We start from the raw sequence: 14,257 nt of genomic DNA on the forward strand, positions 1-14,257 counted from the left end.
TCTATGAGTAAAGATCTTAACGGACGTTCTTTTTATGAATATCTCCTCTATGCCAAATCACCCAATGGACGTGAGAAGATTTTACGGGACTGGCTTAGGTGGAGCATTAGCAGAAAAGTATATGTGTATTCGGCCCATGGAAGAAGGGGGGGTGTTGAGGGGGAGGAAGGGGTGCGTGGGGGGCCCAATAGGATTGCTCAGTAAGGGGCCCAGAAATTTCTGATGGCGGCCCTGTTTCTATAGCGCAAACCAGACTCCCCTCCTTCCCTTCCATTCCCTGGTCTGATATCTCTCCCTTCCTTTAGTCATCTCTCCTCTCCCCCCCCCTCAGTGTAACATTTCTCTTTCCCTTCTGCCTTCTGCAGTCCATCTCCTTTCCTTCCTCCTTTCTAGCCCCCCTCACAGTCCAACATTTCTCCCTCCTTTCCACCAGTCCAACATTTTTTTTTCTCTCTTCCTCCTGCATGCTTCTCCTCTGGTCCTCCTTCCCTCCCCCAACCAACATCTCTCTCTCTCTCTCTCTCTCTATGAGTCCAACTTGTCACTCTCTGTCCTCTCCCCCTTCCCCAGAGTGTAACATTTCTCCTTCCCTCCTCCTTTCTGACCTCCCCATCCATCTCACCCTCTCCATGAGTCCAACACTTTCTGCCTCCTGAATGCTTTCTCTCTCTGTCCTTGCCTCTTCCCTCAAGTGGCATCCCTCCTTCCTACCCCCAACCCAACATGCTCTCTCCCCATGCACCATCTCACCTTCCCCTCCAGTGTGTAGCACCTTTCCCTCCTTTTCTTCCAGATCCAGCAGCACCTCTTCTCCCTTCCTTTTACCGCACCCCTGTCCAGCAGTACCCCTACTCCCTTCTCTCCTTCCCCCTGTCCAATAGTACCACTTCCCCCTTCCTTGCTCCCCATGTTCATCAGTACCCCTTCTCCCTTCTCTCCTTCCCTGTCCAGCATACCTCTCCTCTCTCTAGGCTAGCGGCAGCTCACTGTGTGGTTTTAACTTAGCCACACAGCTGCTGCTAGGATTAGTTAACCATGGTTTCGTCAGGCAGCTCAGGGCTTTTGCTAGGCTGGCCTGCCTCGCATCATCGAAACAGGCCAGCCTAGCAAAGACCCTGCGGCTGCCTGATGAAACTGAGTCTAATCTAATTCTAGAGGCAGCTGTGTGACTAAGTTAAAATCACACTGAGCTGCTGCTGCTGGTCCAGGGCTGGAGAGAAAATGCCAAGACTCCTGCTTGCCTCTTCTTCTCCGATTTTAAATGTGCCGTGGCATACAGGAAGAGAGGCGCTGGCATCAGCTAATTTGCAACTTCCTGCCTTTTGCTGCCGATACTCCTACTTACATATCGGCAGCAGAAGACAGGCAGTTCCAAGTTAGCTGACGCTGGCACCTCTCTTCCTGCCCTGTATGCTGCAGCACACTTCAAATCTCAAGAGGCACACTAGTGTGCCGCGGCACACAGTTTGCGATACACTGGTCTAGAGAGACCATACAATAAGTTTTCCCCAGATCTAGGTCTGTCCAAAGTATATCCATAGTGGACAATAAAAGTGTTTCAACCAAGACCTTTCCTAAACCCATATTGGTGCTTATCTAACCAATTATTCTCAACAAATTCTTCTAACTCTCCCAATACCACTCTTTCTATAATTTTTGAAACTATGTTTATGTTTATTTAAGATTTGATCTACCGCTCCTGCATTTTACTGACCTAAGCGGTTTACAATGTATCAAACTTAAATGAAATTAGGTACTTGAGAAAAACTACCCTATCTGTCCCGAAAGCTCACAATCTAGCTAAAATACCTGATTGAAATAAAAGTATGTAATACATTTCCAAGATCAAAAATCAAAGAAGTAGAAAGAATGAAAGAAGATAAAAAAATTAAAAATAAAACATATTTAAGAGATAGAAAAGTCTCTGAAGTGGCCTGATAACAAACAGTCATATTTTAGTGCAGGTCTTAATACAACTCCCGGCATAGCACACTTCACAGATCTATCACTGGAAGAGCTTGAGAGCATCAAATAAATTAATATTTCTAAAACATATCCACTACAACTGTTATACGACATAAACCCAAATCAACACGAATCGATACAAATTAAGGCAAATTGCGGTCTCCATTCCATTATTCAATTCGGGAGAGCCATTTGAAAAAAAACTACTGGCATAACTGAAATGGGCCTATAGTTATTTAAAGCCTCTGGGTCCATACTCTGTTTTTTTAATAGAGGTTTCACAGTGGTAACCTTACAGCATTCCAGTACAACACCAGTTTGCAGTGACTTATTTTTATTTTATTTTTTTTAAACATATTTTTATTGAAAGTGAAAAAGGTCACAACCAGACTCAGGCAAGGTACAAAGCATAAGTGCAAAACAGCCAAACATCACAGATAAGCATCAAGAATAAGAAGAACATCAACTCCCCCACATTGACTTAACAATTTTAGTTAAAACTGTAGCTCCTTCTTCTACCACAGAATTCACTAATGCTCATTATTGGCACTGATAAAGCTTTTAAAATAATTAACCCCCTCCCTCCCTTTTACTAAACTGTGATAGCGGTTATTAGCACAAGGAGCCATGCTGAATGCTCTGCGCTGCTCCTGATGCTCATAGAGTTCCTATGAGCATCGGGAGCAGCGTGGAACATTCAGCGCGGCTCCCTGCGTTAATAACCACTATCGCAGTTTAGTAAAAAAAAAAGAGGGGGGTAAATTAGATGCCTAGATCAGTTTAAAAGCACTAACTGAATAATGCAGGGTTAATACTATTAACGCCTCCTAAATAGGAGGTGGTAAGTACTCCTGTGTGAATTATTTGCAGCTGCCACTTGCTAATGGCAAAGTAAAAAATTGAAAACAGCCTATTTTATGATACATACGAAATGGGCATAGTGCGTAGGAGATTCCCGTGTTACGACAGGCTAACCCATTTTGTAGCACTTCTTAGCAATAGGGCCACTTCATTAGTGTGCGACTGTATTATTTTGGGAAAAGTTGGAACTAGTTTACTGTGCATTATAAGTGGGAGGGGAGATGGGACTTGTATACTGCCTTTTGGGTTTTACGAGGGTTCTTCAAAAAGTTTCCTCACTGTCATATTTTTGCAGGAAATGGTTGGGGCAGGAAAAGTGGTAGAAGGGCATGTAAGTAAGATGCTGGGAAAAATGTATCACAAAACAGGGTGATTATGTGGAAAAGTGATGTCATTTGCTTTTGAGATATTTAATAAGCAATAGGGTCTAAAAAAAAAATAAAAGTTTGGAAACTTTTTGAAGATCCCTCAGCAGTTTACATATACAATATACAGGCACTGGAGGTTTAAGTATAATCCTACAATATTTAAAATGCAAGTAAACAAATGTGTTTCTGTAAGTCTCCATTCCACCTGCTTCTCCCTTTTTCTATCAAACCTAGTGATCTGTGAAATGAATAGCACTTACCGTCACAATTGTATAATGATTTGGGAAGGTCTTAGTTGGGTAAGCCGCCCTCATGTACTTTGAATGTGTTCCACATGTTTCTGAAATAAATACAAAGTACTTATAAAATGATTTTGAAAACATGGTTCCCTTTTATATTCTTATATGATTTGCTAGGAGCCTTCTGATAAAGATAGAAGATCTGGCAGTAATAACACAAACTCACAGAGTTATACCTAAGGCTGACGTCTCTGTCAAGTGAGCAGCTTTGCCAGGGAGTGAGAGACATGTCATGCACATGTGAAACTCAAGTGTACAAACATGAAACTATACTGATAAATAACCTGTATTGCTTGAATCTTATTTTCTAAAGGGTTATGGGATTTATTTTACTTTTTAGAGCATGCTTGAATGATGTGTTTCTTTTATTCTGTTCTTAAAAAAATAACTAAGGAGACAGCTAGGGCACGCCAATGTCACTAATGTGTTATTTACTGCAGGGCCCGTAGCATAAAACACGCCCTGAGGTAAATGTGTGCATGAACAGTGTTAGTGTCTAAATGAAAACCATATGGTATGATAGAATGATTGATTCCTCTAAAATACATTCTTTAAACTCAAAACTAAAGAAATGTTGGGTTTACTTTACAAATGCTGGGTCTGCTATAACTGAGTGAGTATCTCTTTATTGCAAATGATGGCGCTAGACAAGCAGCCTCCAGGACTAAATGAAAGGAATAAGCAGTGTGCTGGAGACCGACCCTTTATTCTGAAAGACTCCAGGACAATTGTAGAGGTCTGATAGTCCTAACAGAAGCTACTCATTTGTGCTGTCTTTGTGTAATTAGATTCTGTAATGAGCTCTTTCTAAGGACACATGGAGTTAGTACTGATATATCTCCCTGGTATATAGTATGGGCTTGGTGTTAGAAAGAAGGGACATAACACCTCTTCACTGCTCCCCCTCCCCCCCCCCCCAATGCACACACACACACACACACAACTCAAAGAAATACATGAACTGGCAGGGATCTGCAATCCCTGCCACCTGAAGACCTTCTCACTGAATGGACTCTTACAATTTGGACTGTTGGCAGTAGTGTCCCTGCGCTGCTGCGGTCAACCTCTGTACATGTTCAGTTTTGCACATGTGTGGAAACTGAGCATGTGCAGAGGGGAGCAGCACGAAGACACTACTGCTGGCAGCCCAAGTTTTAACTGTCTGTTCAGTGAGAAGGAGGTTTTCGGTTGTCAGGGCATGCAGATGCTTGACAGCCATACTATGGAAACATAAATTTGGGGTGAGCCTGAGCCCATAGTAGGTGGGCCCTAGCCCACCCAAACCCACTCATGGCCGTACTACTGCTACAGTGACATCATGTGCTAACACGTATTAATGTGTGTTATTCATCACTGGCTCCATTTATACAAATGATGTATGCTAATGGTGTTAGCATGCACTAACATGGTACTTACACTTTAAGTAGGACTGCCTCAACTTAACCAACCATTGTTGAAAACCATTACTAGCTGGTTAGGTAAAAATAAACATAACAACTGTACTTTCTAATCTAATCTAATCTTCCATTTGTGAGTCGCAAAAAACCTATACAAGCTCAAGGTGACAGATCAAAGAGGAAGTAGGAAAGTAGTAGGGGAAGGGGGCATGAGGAGGGACCTAGAAGTAGGGGGTGCTATACAGAAGCTGAAACAGTTAATTGTCAAAGAGGTAGGTCTTCAGTTTTTTTTCTGAATGTGGTGTAGTTTGTCTCTTTCCTGATTGCTTCTGGTAGGTCATTCCAGGTTTTTACACCCAGAATAAGTTAGCTTAGAGTGGAAAATTTGCTTGTAGTGGAGGTATTTTGTGGATGGCAGGTTTAGTTGGATTCTGTTAAGGATTCTTTTTGATGTCAACCAAACAGTAGAGAATAATTGGATGAGAGGGGCTGCTGAGTTTCCGTATAGAATCTCGTGTAGGATACATGACGTTTTGAAAGTTATTCGGGATGATATTGGGAGCCAGTGTAGTTGCCTGATGAAGGTTGTGATTGAATCATATTTCTTTAATGTGTAGATTAATCTAACAGCTGTGTTCTGGATGAGCTGCAGTTTGTGGATAAGAGTGGTGTTGATGCCAAGGTAGGCGGAGTTGCAATAGTCCAGTTGAGGTAAGACCATCATCTGAACGATCAGAGCAAAGTGATGTGGATGGAAGTATGATCTTGTGAGTTGCAGTTGATGCATAGATGGTCTTTTTCTGAAGGTTAGAGATATGAGGTTCCATTGTGAGAGTGTCGTCTAAGATGCAGCCTAGTACCTTGGTGGATTTTTCCAATGTGAGAGTGATGCCTGATGAAAGAGTAAGGTTAGATATGACATTCTGTTGTGCAGTGCGGAAACCAATGGCTTATTGACTGGCTAAAGAATATCTGACCAATGGGCTAAAAGCAGAAAGGAGAGAAGAGCAATAATGTAGGTTAGTTAGGTTTCTTGTCTTTGATCTACCATAAAGATGGGGAGGAATGCTGAGAGAGGCACGGGGAAAGGAATGAGGAAGGAAATGGTAGACACAACAGGCACCAGGAACTGGAAGACATGGGTTGTGAGGGGAAGAGATAAGCACTGTGAAAGGGAGAACAGAGCTGAAGTGGTGTTGTCAGACAAATCTGATCAATTTCTTGACTGGGTGACCAGATAATTGGATAGAGGATGTGCGCTAGATGTGGTGTATTTAGATTTTAGCAAAGCTTTTGGCAGTGTTCCACATAGACGTCTAATAAATAAACTGAGTACCCTCGGGATGGGTCCCAAGGTGGCAGGCTGGGTCAAGAACTGGTTGAGTGGAAGGCGACAGAAGGTAATGGAGATCACTCTGAGGAAAGGGATGTTACCAGTGGTGTGCCTCAAGGTTCTGTTCTTAGGCCTGTTCTTTTTAACATTTTTATAAATGATTTTGCTGAAGGGTTGTCAGGTAAGATTTGCCTCTTTGCGGATGATACCAAAATATGCAACAGAGTAGACATTCTGGATGGTGTAAATAACATGAAGAAAGACCTGGCGAAGCTTGAAGAATGGTCTGAAATTTGGCAGCTAAAATTTAATGCTAAGAAATGCAAGGTCATGCATTTGGGCTGCAAAAACCCAAGGGAACGGTACAGTTTAGCGAGTGAAGAACTTATGTGCACGACGGACTTGGGTGTGATTGTATGTGATGATCTTAAGGTGGCCAAACAGGGAAAAGATGACGGCGAAAGGTAGAAGGATGCTAGGTTGCATAGGGAGAGGTTTGGCCAGTAGTAAAAAGGAGATATTGATGCTTCTGTATAAGACTCTGGTGAGACCTCATTTAGAATATTGTGTAAAATTCTGGAGGCCGCACCTTCAAAAAGATATAAAAAGGATGGAGTCGGGCCAGAGGAAGGCTAGTAAAATGGTGTGTGGTCTTCGTGATAAGGCATATGGGGACAGACTTAAAGATCTCAATCTGTATGCTGTGGACGAAAGGCGAGAAAGGGTAGATATGTTAGAATCGTTTATGAGTCAAGTCTCTTTCATTTGAAAGGAAACTCTGCAATGAGAGGGCATAGGATGAAGTTAAGAGGTGATAGGCTCCAGAGTAATCTGAAGAAATGCTTTTTTACAGAAAGGATGGTAGATGCATGGAACAGTCCCCCGGAAGATGTGGTGGAGACAGAGACTGTGTCTGAATTCAAAAGGGCCTGGGGTAGGCACATGGGATCTCTCAGAGAGAGAAAGAGATAATGGCTACTGCGGATGGGCAGACTAAATGGGCCATTTGGCCTTTATCTGCTGTCATGTTTTTATGTTTCTATTTCTATGAATGCAAGCTGGGTGTGTACTATAGATGGGCTGAGTGAAGAGAGAAAGTAGTTGGAGAAAAGTGCTATGAATGGTCTGAATGGAAGGGAGGGAGAGAGTATGATGCTGACAAGCTGGCAGGACCTTAGCTTTAGATTTGTCCACACCACTTGCCCTGCTCTTGATACAGGATACACAGGCTGGTCATTTGGATACAGGCTGGCCATTCACTACCAGATGTATTTTGTTTTTCTTTCTTATTGGCTGGGAGAGGGAAAATTTGTTGTGTTATGAGTTCAGTACCTCCAATCATTTTCAATTACTTAATTTATCTACATATGACAGCTAATCATCCACTTTTCAAAAAATAAAAATTGCTCATCAGAGAATTGCATGTACATGTGATAACATACATAATTAAGACAAACATAATTAAATGAGATCATTCCATGTTTTCATCACTAGGTGTCACCTCTCAGTTGAACATATTTTGGCCACTCATATCATTCAGATAGCATTAAATAAATATAGGACATTCAGTTGGAAAGTCCTTCTCACTAGCCTCCTCCTTTACAAAGCAGTGCTAGTGTTTTTAGCGCTGGCTGCAGTGGTAACAGCTCAGATACTCATAGGAATTCTAGGAGTGTCAGAGCTAAAAACGTTAGCATGGCTTTGTAAAGGAGAGAAAAAAACAAAAGGAATTGACCCCAAAATATCCACAAAGAAGAAAATCCAGAGAAAACCAAAAAAACTCTGTGGAATGACGATGTTCCCAAATGGACTTTATTTGAAAGTGTCAAAGTTTCAAAGGTACACTGAAATCATCCACATAAAATAATTCCATCCACATAAAAGCCTTAAAGGACCTAGTCCGCAAGGGATACAGGACCCAACACAGTCCGCATTTCAACAAAAAGTCTTCTTCAGGGGTCCCTGGGGGTCCTATAAAGGTGAATGCGTGGGAAACAATTATATGGTGAGCCGGAAGTGAGACAATGCTTGCATTTGCAATAGAAAGAGCACTGCTTGCATTTGCAGAAAATCTGATCACCCTGCTAAGGAGAGAAGATCTGGAAACATCAGAGGGTATGGAGATTGTAGAAGAGAAAGGGAGATGAGCTGCAGATAACTGTGTATTAGAAGAACTGAGGAAGGTATGTTCCATGGCTGGTAACAGGAGTATAGATACTGTATGGGATGTGGCTACTGTACGGGGTGACCCTCACTCCTAGGATTGTCCTGTATGAGTACCAATACCTTTTTTCTACAAAATGTGATGAGTAGCAGATATTACATCCCAGTGCTTACTAATTCTATCACTTCAGGAAGGGTAAAGGGAATGGGACTTGATATACGTCTTTTTCTGTGTGGATTATGCATTTTAGACAGGTACTTATTTTGTTCTTGGGGCAATGAAGTATTAAGTGACTTGCCCAGAGTCACATGGAGCTGCTGTGGGAATTGAACTCACAACCTCAGGGTGCTAAGACAGCTATTCTAACAACTAGGCCATTCCTCCACTCCACAAACACCAAGGTGAATCTCAAGCCCAGATAGTGACAAACTCCTGCTGCCATGTTGTCTAGTGTCAAGATTCATATGGATCTGCATAATCATGTATCACATGGAGGGGTACTTTCAATATAATGTATAAGTCTGTGTGTGGACGTTTTCTGAAGCATGTACAAAAATAGGGTGGAGAAAATGGTCATTTTTGAAACTGAAAAATATCTATTTTTGTATATTTCAAAAAATGACTTTTCTAGATGTGTTCACTCTAATGTGTTTATTTTTTTATCATTTTTGAAAATGTCCAAACAAAAAATGCACAAAACAAGCCATTGGGATGTAGGAGGGGCCAGCATTTTTAGTAGACAGGCCACTCAGACATCCTAGCAGAACAGTGGGGCACTGCAGTGAACTTCACATTAAAACCCCAGGTACACATTTCACCATAACCTCCTTATGGTATATGGTGAGTTCTCTAAAACCTACTCAAAACCTACTGGAACCAGGTGTATACTACACTAATAGCCCTTATGCCTGCAGGTGGCACCTATATGATGGTACAGTAGGTTTGGGGTGGGTTCTGTTGGGCTCACTTCAAGTGTAAAAGTTAGAGTAGGATATGGGTCTGGGTCCCCTTCTCTGTTGTCCACTGCACTTCCCCCAAGGTTACTCCAGAGACCTGCTTCCTGCTCTCATTGGATTGCCGTAATATCTGCAGCTGTTATACAGACACTGTTTCATTCACATCTTTGGGGAGTAGGATGGGGTCAATGACCCCTGGGGTAGTGTGGGGGGTCATGCTGCCATCCCTACAGTGGTTATCTGGTCAATATGAGCACCTTTTTGGTACTTACTCGTTTTTAAAACAGGTCTAGCCTCAAACATCCAAATTGTGCTCTGGACATTTTCTAAAATGTTTGATTATGGCTGCGAAACATCCAGTTCATAAGCCTGCCCTAGTCCCACCCACACCATGCCTCTAATGTGTCCCCTTGAGATTTAGATGAACAGCATAAAATCCATCCAGAAAACAGGTTTCAAAAATAGCAATTTGGACGGTTTGGCGAGGATTTTTTTTTCACTCAGAGAATAGTTAAGCTCTTGAACACATTGCCAGAGGATGTGGTAAGAGCGGATAGCGTAGCTGGTTTTAAGAAAGATTTGGACAAGTTCCTGGAGGAAAAGTCCATAGTCTGTTATTGAGAAAGACACGGGGGAAGCCACTGCTTGCCCTGGATCGGTAGCATAGAATATTGCTACTCCTTGGGTTTTGGCCAGGTATTAGTGACCTGGATTGGCCACCTTGAGAACGGGCTACTGGGCTTGATGGACCATTGGTCTGACCCAGTAAGGCTATTCTTATGTTCTTATCTAAAATACCACCAGAACTTAGCATATCCCAACTCAGATGTCTCAGTTCCAGTCCATACATTCAATGTAAACTGAGGCTCTGTACTGACTCAGATAAACGTACAGGCAGTCCCCATTTTTTTAAACCATTCTTAAGTTGAATTTGTATATAACTCGGATCCTGTACAGTACACAGTCTATAAAGAAACAGGCCTTAAAATAAAGTACTGTAATTTAAATAGAAATAAAAGACAGAAGGTTTAAATTTACTTTCATTCTTCATCTGTCCCATTGTTCCCTCCACCACCACATTCAACATTTCTCCCTCTCATCTTTCTCTTCCCCATGCATCTGTACCTCAAGCCTCTCCGATCACCATGTCCAACATTTTTCTCCCCTCCCTTTGCCCAACAATTCTCCTCCTTCTTCATTTCCCCATATCTCTTTCCCTCTCAAACACACATGCCCAACAATTCTCTTTCTATTCCCTCCCCCACCTCAGCATCTCTTTCCCTCACTCCCTCCATTCTTCCATCCTATGTCTCAAGTTCATGTTCCCCTCCCTCCATTCTGTGTCCTAAGTTCATGCTCCCTCCTTCCTTCCAACCTATATCCAAAGTTTGTGCTCCCTCCCTTCCTTCTGTGTCCTAATGCGACCCTGCTTCTCCATTCCTGTGCCAACATGCCCCTTTTCCTCCCTCCTGTCCCAATGCAACCCTCTTCCTCCCTTCCATGTCCCAAAATGCCCCTTGTTGTCCTTACCTCCCTCTGTGCTGTGTCCCTAATTTTTGTCTCCCTCCCTCCCATGGGTGTTTACCTCCTCTGGCTGACTCCTTCCTCCCAGCCGCACTTCTCTTTACAAAGCTACGATCCTCAGCTGACCCGGAAGTAGGGTTACCAGACATCCGGATTTCCCCAGACATGTTCTCCTTTTGAGGACATGTCCGGTGTTCTAGACGGCTTTTCAAAACATGGCACTTTGTCTGGGTTTTGAAAAGCTTGGAACAAATTACTGTCGGGCAGGAGAGCATCTGTACATGCAAACAGCAGGCAGCGGGGGCAGGGCTGGGTGGAACTGGGTGGGCCTGGGGGCAGTCTAGGAGGTCCAAATTTTCCATTTGGAAAATCTGGTAATCCTATCCATAAGCCTTCCCTCTGATGTCAGAGGGAAGGCTTACGGGCCAGCTGCAAGCCACATGTTTGTGATTTTGTGAAGACAAGTGCGGCTGGGAGCAGGGAACTGGCCATAGGGAGTGAGGGAGGCATGAATTTAGGAAATAGCACAGAGGGAGGGAAGGATGATGAGGGGCACATTGGGACACAGAAGGGAGGAGGAGGGTTGCGTTGGGACAGAAAGGGAGGAAGAGGGGCACATTGGCACAGAAAGCAAGAAGCAGACCCTGGTTCATAAGTATGAGTCCGATGTAAGTTGGACATTCTTAAAACGGGGACTGCCTGTTTAGAATAAGCTGCTTTAAAAATCAGTCAGAATGCCTATATACTTCTCCCTCGTCATTCGTGGGGGATACAGGCAGAGCCGGACTGAGAATGGCGAAAAATCACGATTATCCAGCTCTGACTCACTCCCACCTCCCTGCTGCCTTCCCGGCCTTACCTGGTGGTCTAGAGGGCTTTCGGGGCAGGAGCAATCTTCCTACGCTCCTGCCCCGTGCAGATCGCCATGAGGAAATGGCTGTAGGGAGTTCCCGACGTAGTCTCAAGAGACTACGGTAACTCCCAGCAGCCATTTCCTCATGGCGATCTGCACGGGGCAGGAGCGTAGGAAGATTGCTCCTGCCCCGAAAGCCCTCTAGACCACGAGGTAAGGCCAAGAAGGCGGCAGGGAAGGAAAAAATATGGGGTTTTTAAAAGTTTTGACTGTTTTTTTTATTTTCCCCCTCCCCAGAAAAAATTGCGATTATCTGAAACCGCAAATGGAGAAACCGCGAATGGGGAGGGGGAAGTGTCTAGAAGTATATAAGACAGTCTTGTAGTTGTTATAAAGCATATCTGTTTTTTATATTACTTACTGAGTTTTTCTATATTTGGCATTAAAGATCCCCAGGTCTGCAAATATTCTGCTCTAAATCCATCCAGAGAAAACAAGATAACAGGTGGCAGGCTAAACCTATATAAAAGAATAAAATACAAAGCTAAAGTTTCAAATTTGTTCAAGTTTCAAGTTTAATAAGGTTCCTTCTTGTATTTAGCATTGCTCACGTCAATCTGTGTGCATCTCCACCTCCTTTTTGTATCTATCTTTTCATTTCCATTAGCCCAATCTGGAGCCTGGTCAACTCTTATTGCAATACAGACTGATGGCATTCAGTTATTGTGCTAGGTTATAGATATCTACAACAGAACTTTTATGCATTATATCATGGCTCACTAACCATATTTATACGGGGGTATAACTCCGGTGTTTCTCTGTGCTTTGGATATTGTGTATAGTTATGGCTGCAGGTTGTGCTGACACTCTCTTTTTAGATAGACTGAATTAATACTGGCGTGATTTATCTCATTAAAGGAGTTAGTCATAGTACCACATCTAGATAGTTGTTTTAGCAATAATGTCCTATGAGCAGGGAATATGTATATTTATATGGATTTAGCTTTGATGGGGTGTTGCATAAGTATAGACAGCTCACCAGGTCGTGCAGGTGCAAGGCCGGAAGGTTAGGACATTGATGGGAAGATAGGACTTCGATGAGAAACCTAGGGGGCAAGGGGGCCCCTTCTGGTGAGTAAGGCAGGTCATGACCTGTTGGGCCGCCGCGGGGGCGGACTGCTGGGCGGGATGGACCTCTGGTCTGACCCGGCAGAGGCACTGCTTATATTCTTATGTTCTTTAACTTTTTCAATAGCAGTTCAAACTGAGTTACATTTAGGTATACTAGGTTTTTCTCTGTCTCCAAGAGCTTGCAGTCTAATTTAGTACCTGAGACAGTGGACAGGGTTAAGTGTCTTGCCCAAGTTCACAAGGAGAAGCAGCAAGATTTGAACCAGACTTCCCTGGGTGTCAGCCCAATTCTCTAACCATTAGGCTACTCCACTGCATCAATATTTATAAAGATTAAGGGACACTCGATGAAGTTACAGAGTAATACTTTTAAAACCAATAGAAGGAAATATTTTTTTTCACAATGCATTGCCAGAGGATGTGGTAAGAGCAGTTAATGCAGCTGGTTTTAAAAAATGTTTGGACCAGTTCCTGGAGAAAAAGTCTATAAACTGCATTTGAGACAGCCACTGCTTGCCTTGGATCAGTGACAAGGAATGCTGCTACTGTTTGGAATTTTGCCACTATTTGGGTTTTTGCTACTATTTGGGGTTTTGACTTGGATTGGCCTCTGATCCAATAAGACTATTCCTATGTTCTTATATTCTTAATAATCCTCTCAACTCTCCTACTTAAAATGCTTCAGGTTTCCATATCTCCTTACCAAGTTCCACTACCACACCTTCATAAACTACAATAAATTGTAGAAAGAGGAAGACAGGCAACAATATCTGGAAAAAATATGAAAAGCTGATAAAGTAGTGAGGACAATAAAGATACAAATGTAAGAAAAAGAATAAAGTGCAAAAGTGGGATTACGAGACTCAAGGGTGAATATATAGAAGCTAAGGATAAATCAGAATTGCTTAACAGATATTTCTGTTCTGTGTTCATAGATGAAGGGTCAGGAATAGGATTTCAGAAGACAAACACAGATAATTTACTATGTCCAAAAGGAGCTATCTAAACTAAAGGTAGGCAAAGTGATAGGACTATATCCAAAAATATCAAAGGAATTTATGGAAGTTCTGGCAGCTGTGCTGTATAAGCTTTCCAATGTTTCTGTAGAATCTAGAATGGTCCTTAAGGACTGGAGAAGAGCAGGTATGGCCCCTCTTCACAACAGAAGTAAGGGGAGGAGGTTGGGAACTATAGGCCCATTAGTTTGACCTGTGTGGTGAGTACATTAAGGGAAATGCTTCTAAAACAGTTTCTGGACTCCAATAGATAGCAGGCCCTGAGATAGCATGATTTTACTAGAAGTAGGTCAGATGAATCTCATTAATTTCTTTGACTGGACAATCAGACAGTTGGATTGAGGGAGAGCACTAGATGTGGTGTTCTTAGATTTTAGCAAAATCTTTGAC

The 14,257-nt window shown here is 42.7% G+C and overlaps 1 protein-coding gene across 4 annotated transcripts in view; it reads right to left on the reverse strand.

Annotated features, from left to right (window-relative positions):
* ENPP3 (ectonucleotide pyrophosphatase/phosphodiesterase 3) overlaps positions 1–14,257 on the reverse strand; it is a 212,514-nt gene that overhangs the window by 127,248 nt on the left and 71,009 nt on the right. For all 4 annotated transcript variants that reach the window (XM_033938316.1, XM_033938317.1, XM_033938315.1 and 1 more), the window contains 2 exons: positions 12,142–12,239; positions 3,455–3,534 (listed from right to left, as the gene is read on the reverse strand). In XM_033938316.1, the coding sequence (XP_033794207.1) occupies positions 3,455–3,534; positions 12,142–12,239 (178 nt within the window). The remainder of the gene's footprint in view (positions 1–3,454; positions 3,535–12,141; positions 12,240–14,257) is intronic.

Source organism: Geotrypetes seraphini, chromosome 3 (genome assembly GCF_902459505.1).
Source record: "Geotrypetes seraphini chromosome 3, aGeoSer1.1, whole genome shotgun sequence".
NCBI classification, from domain to species: domain Eukaryota; kingdom Metazoa; phylum Chordata; class Amphibia; order Gymnophiona; family Dermophiidae; genus Geotrypetes; species Geotrypetes seraphini.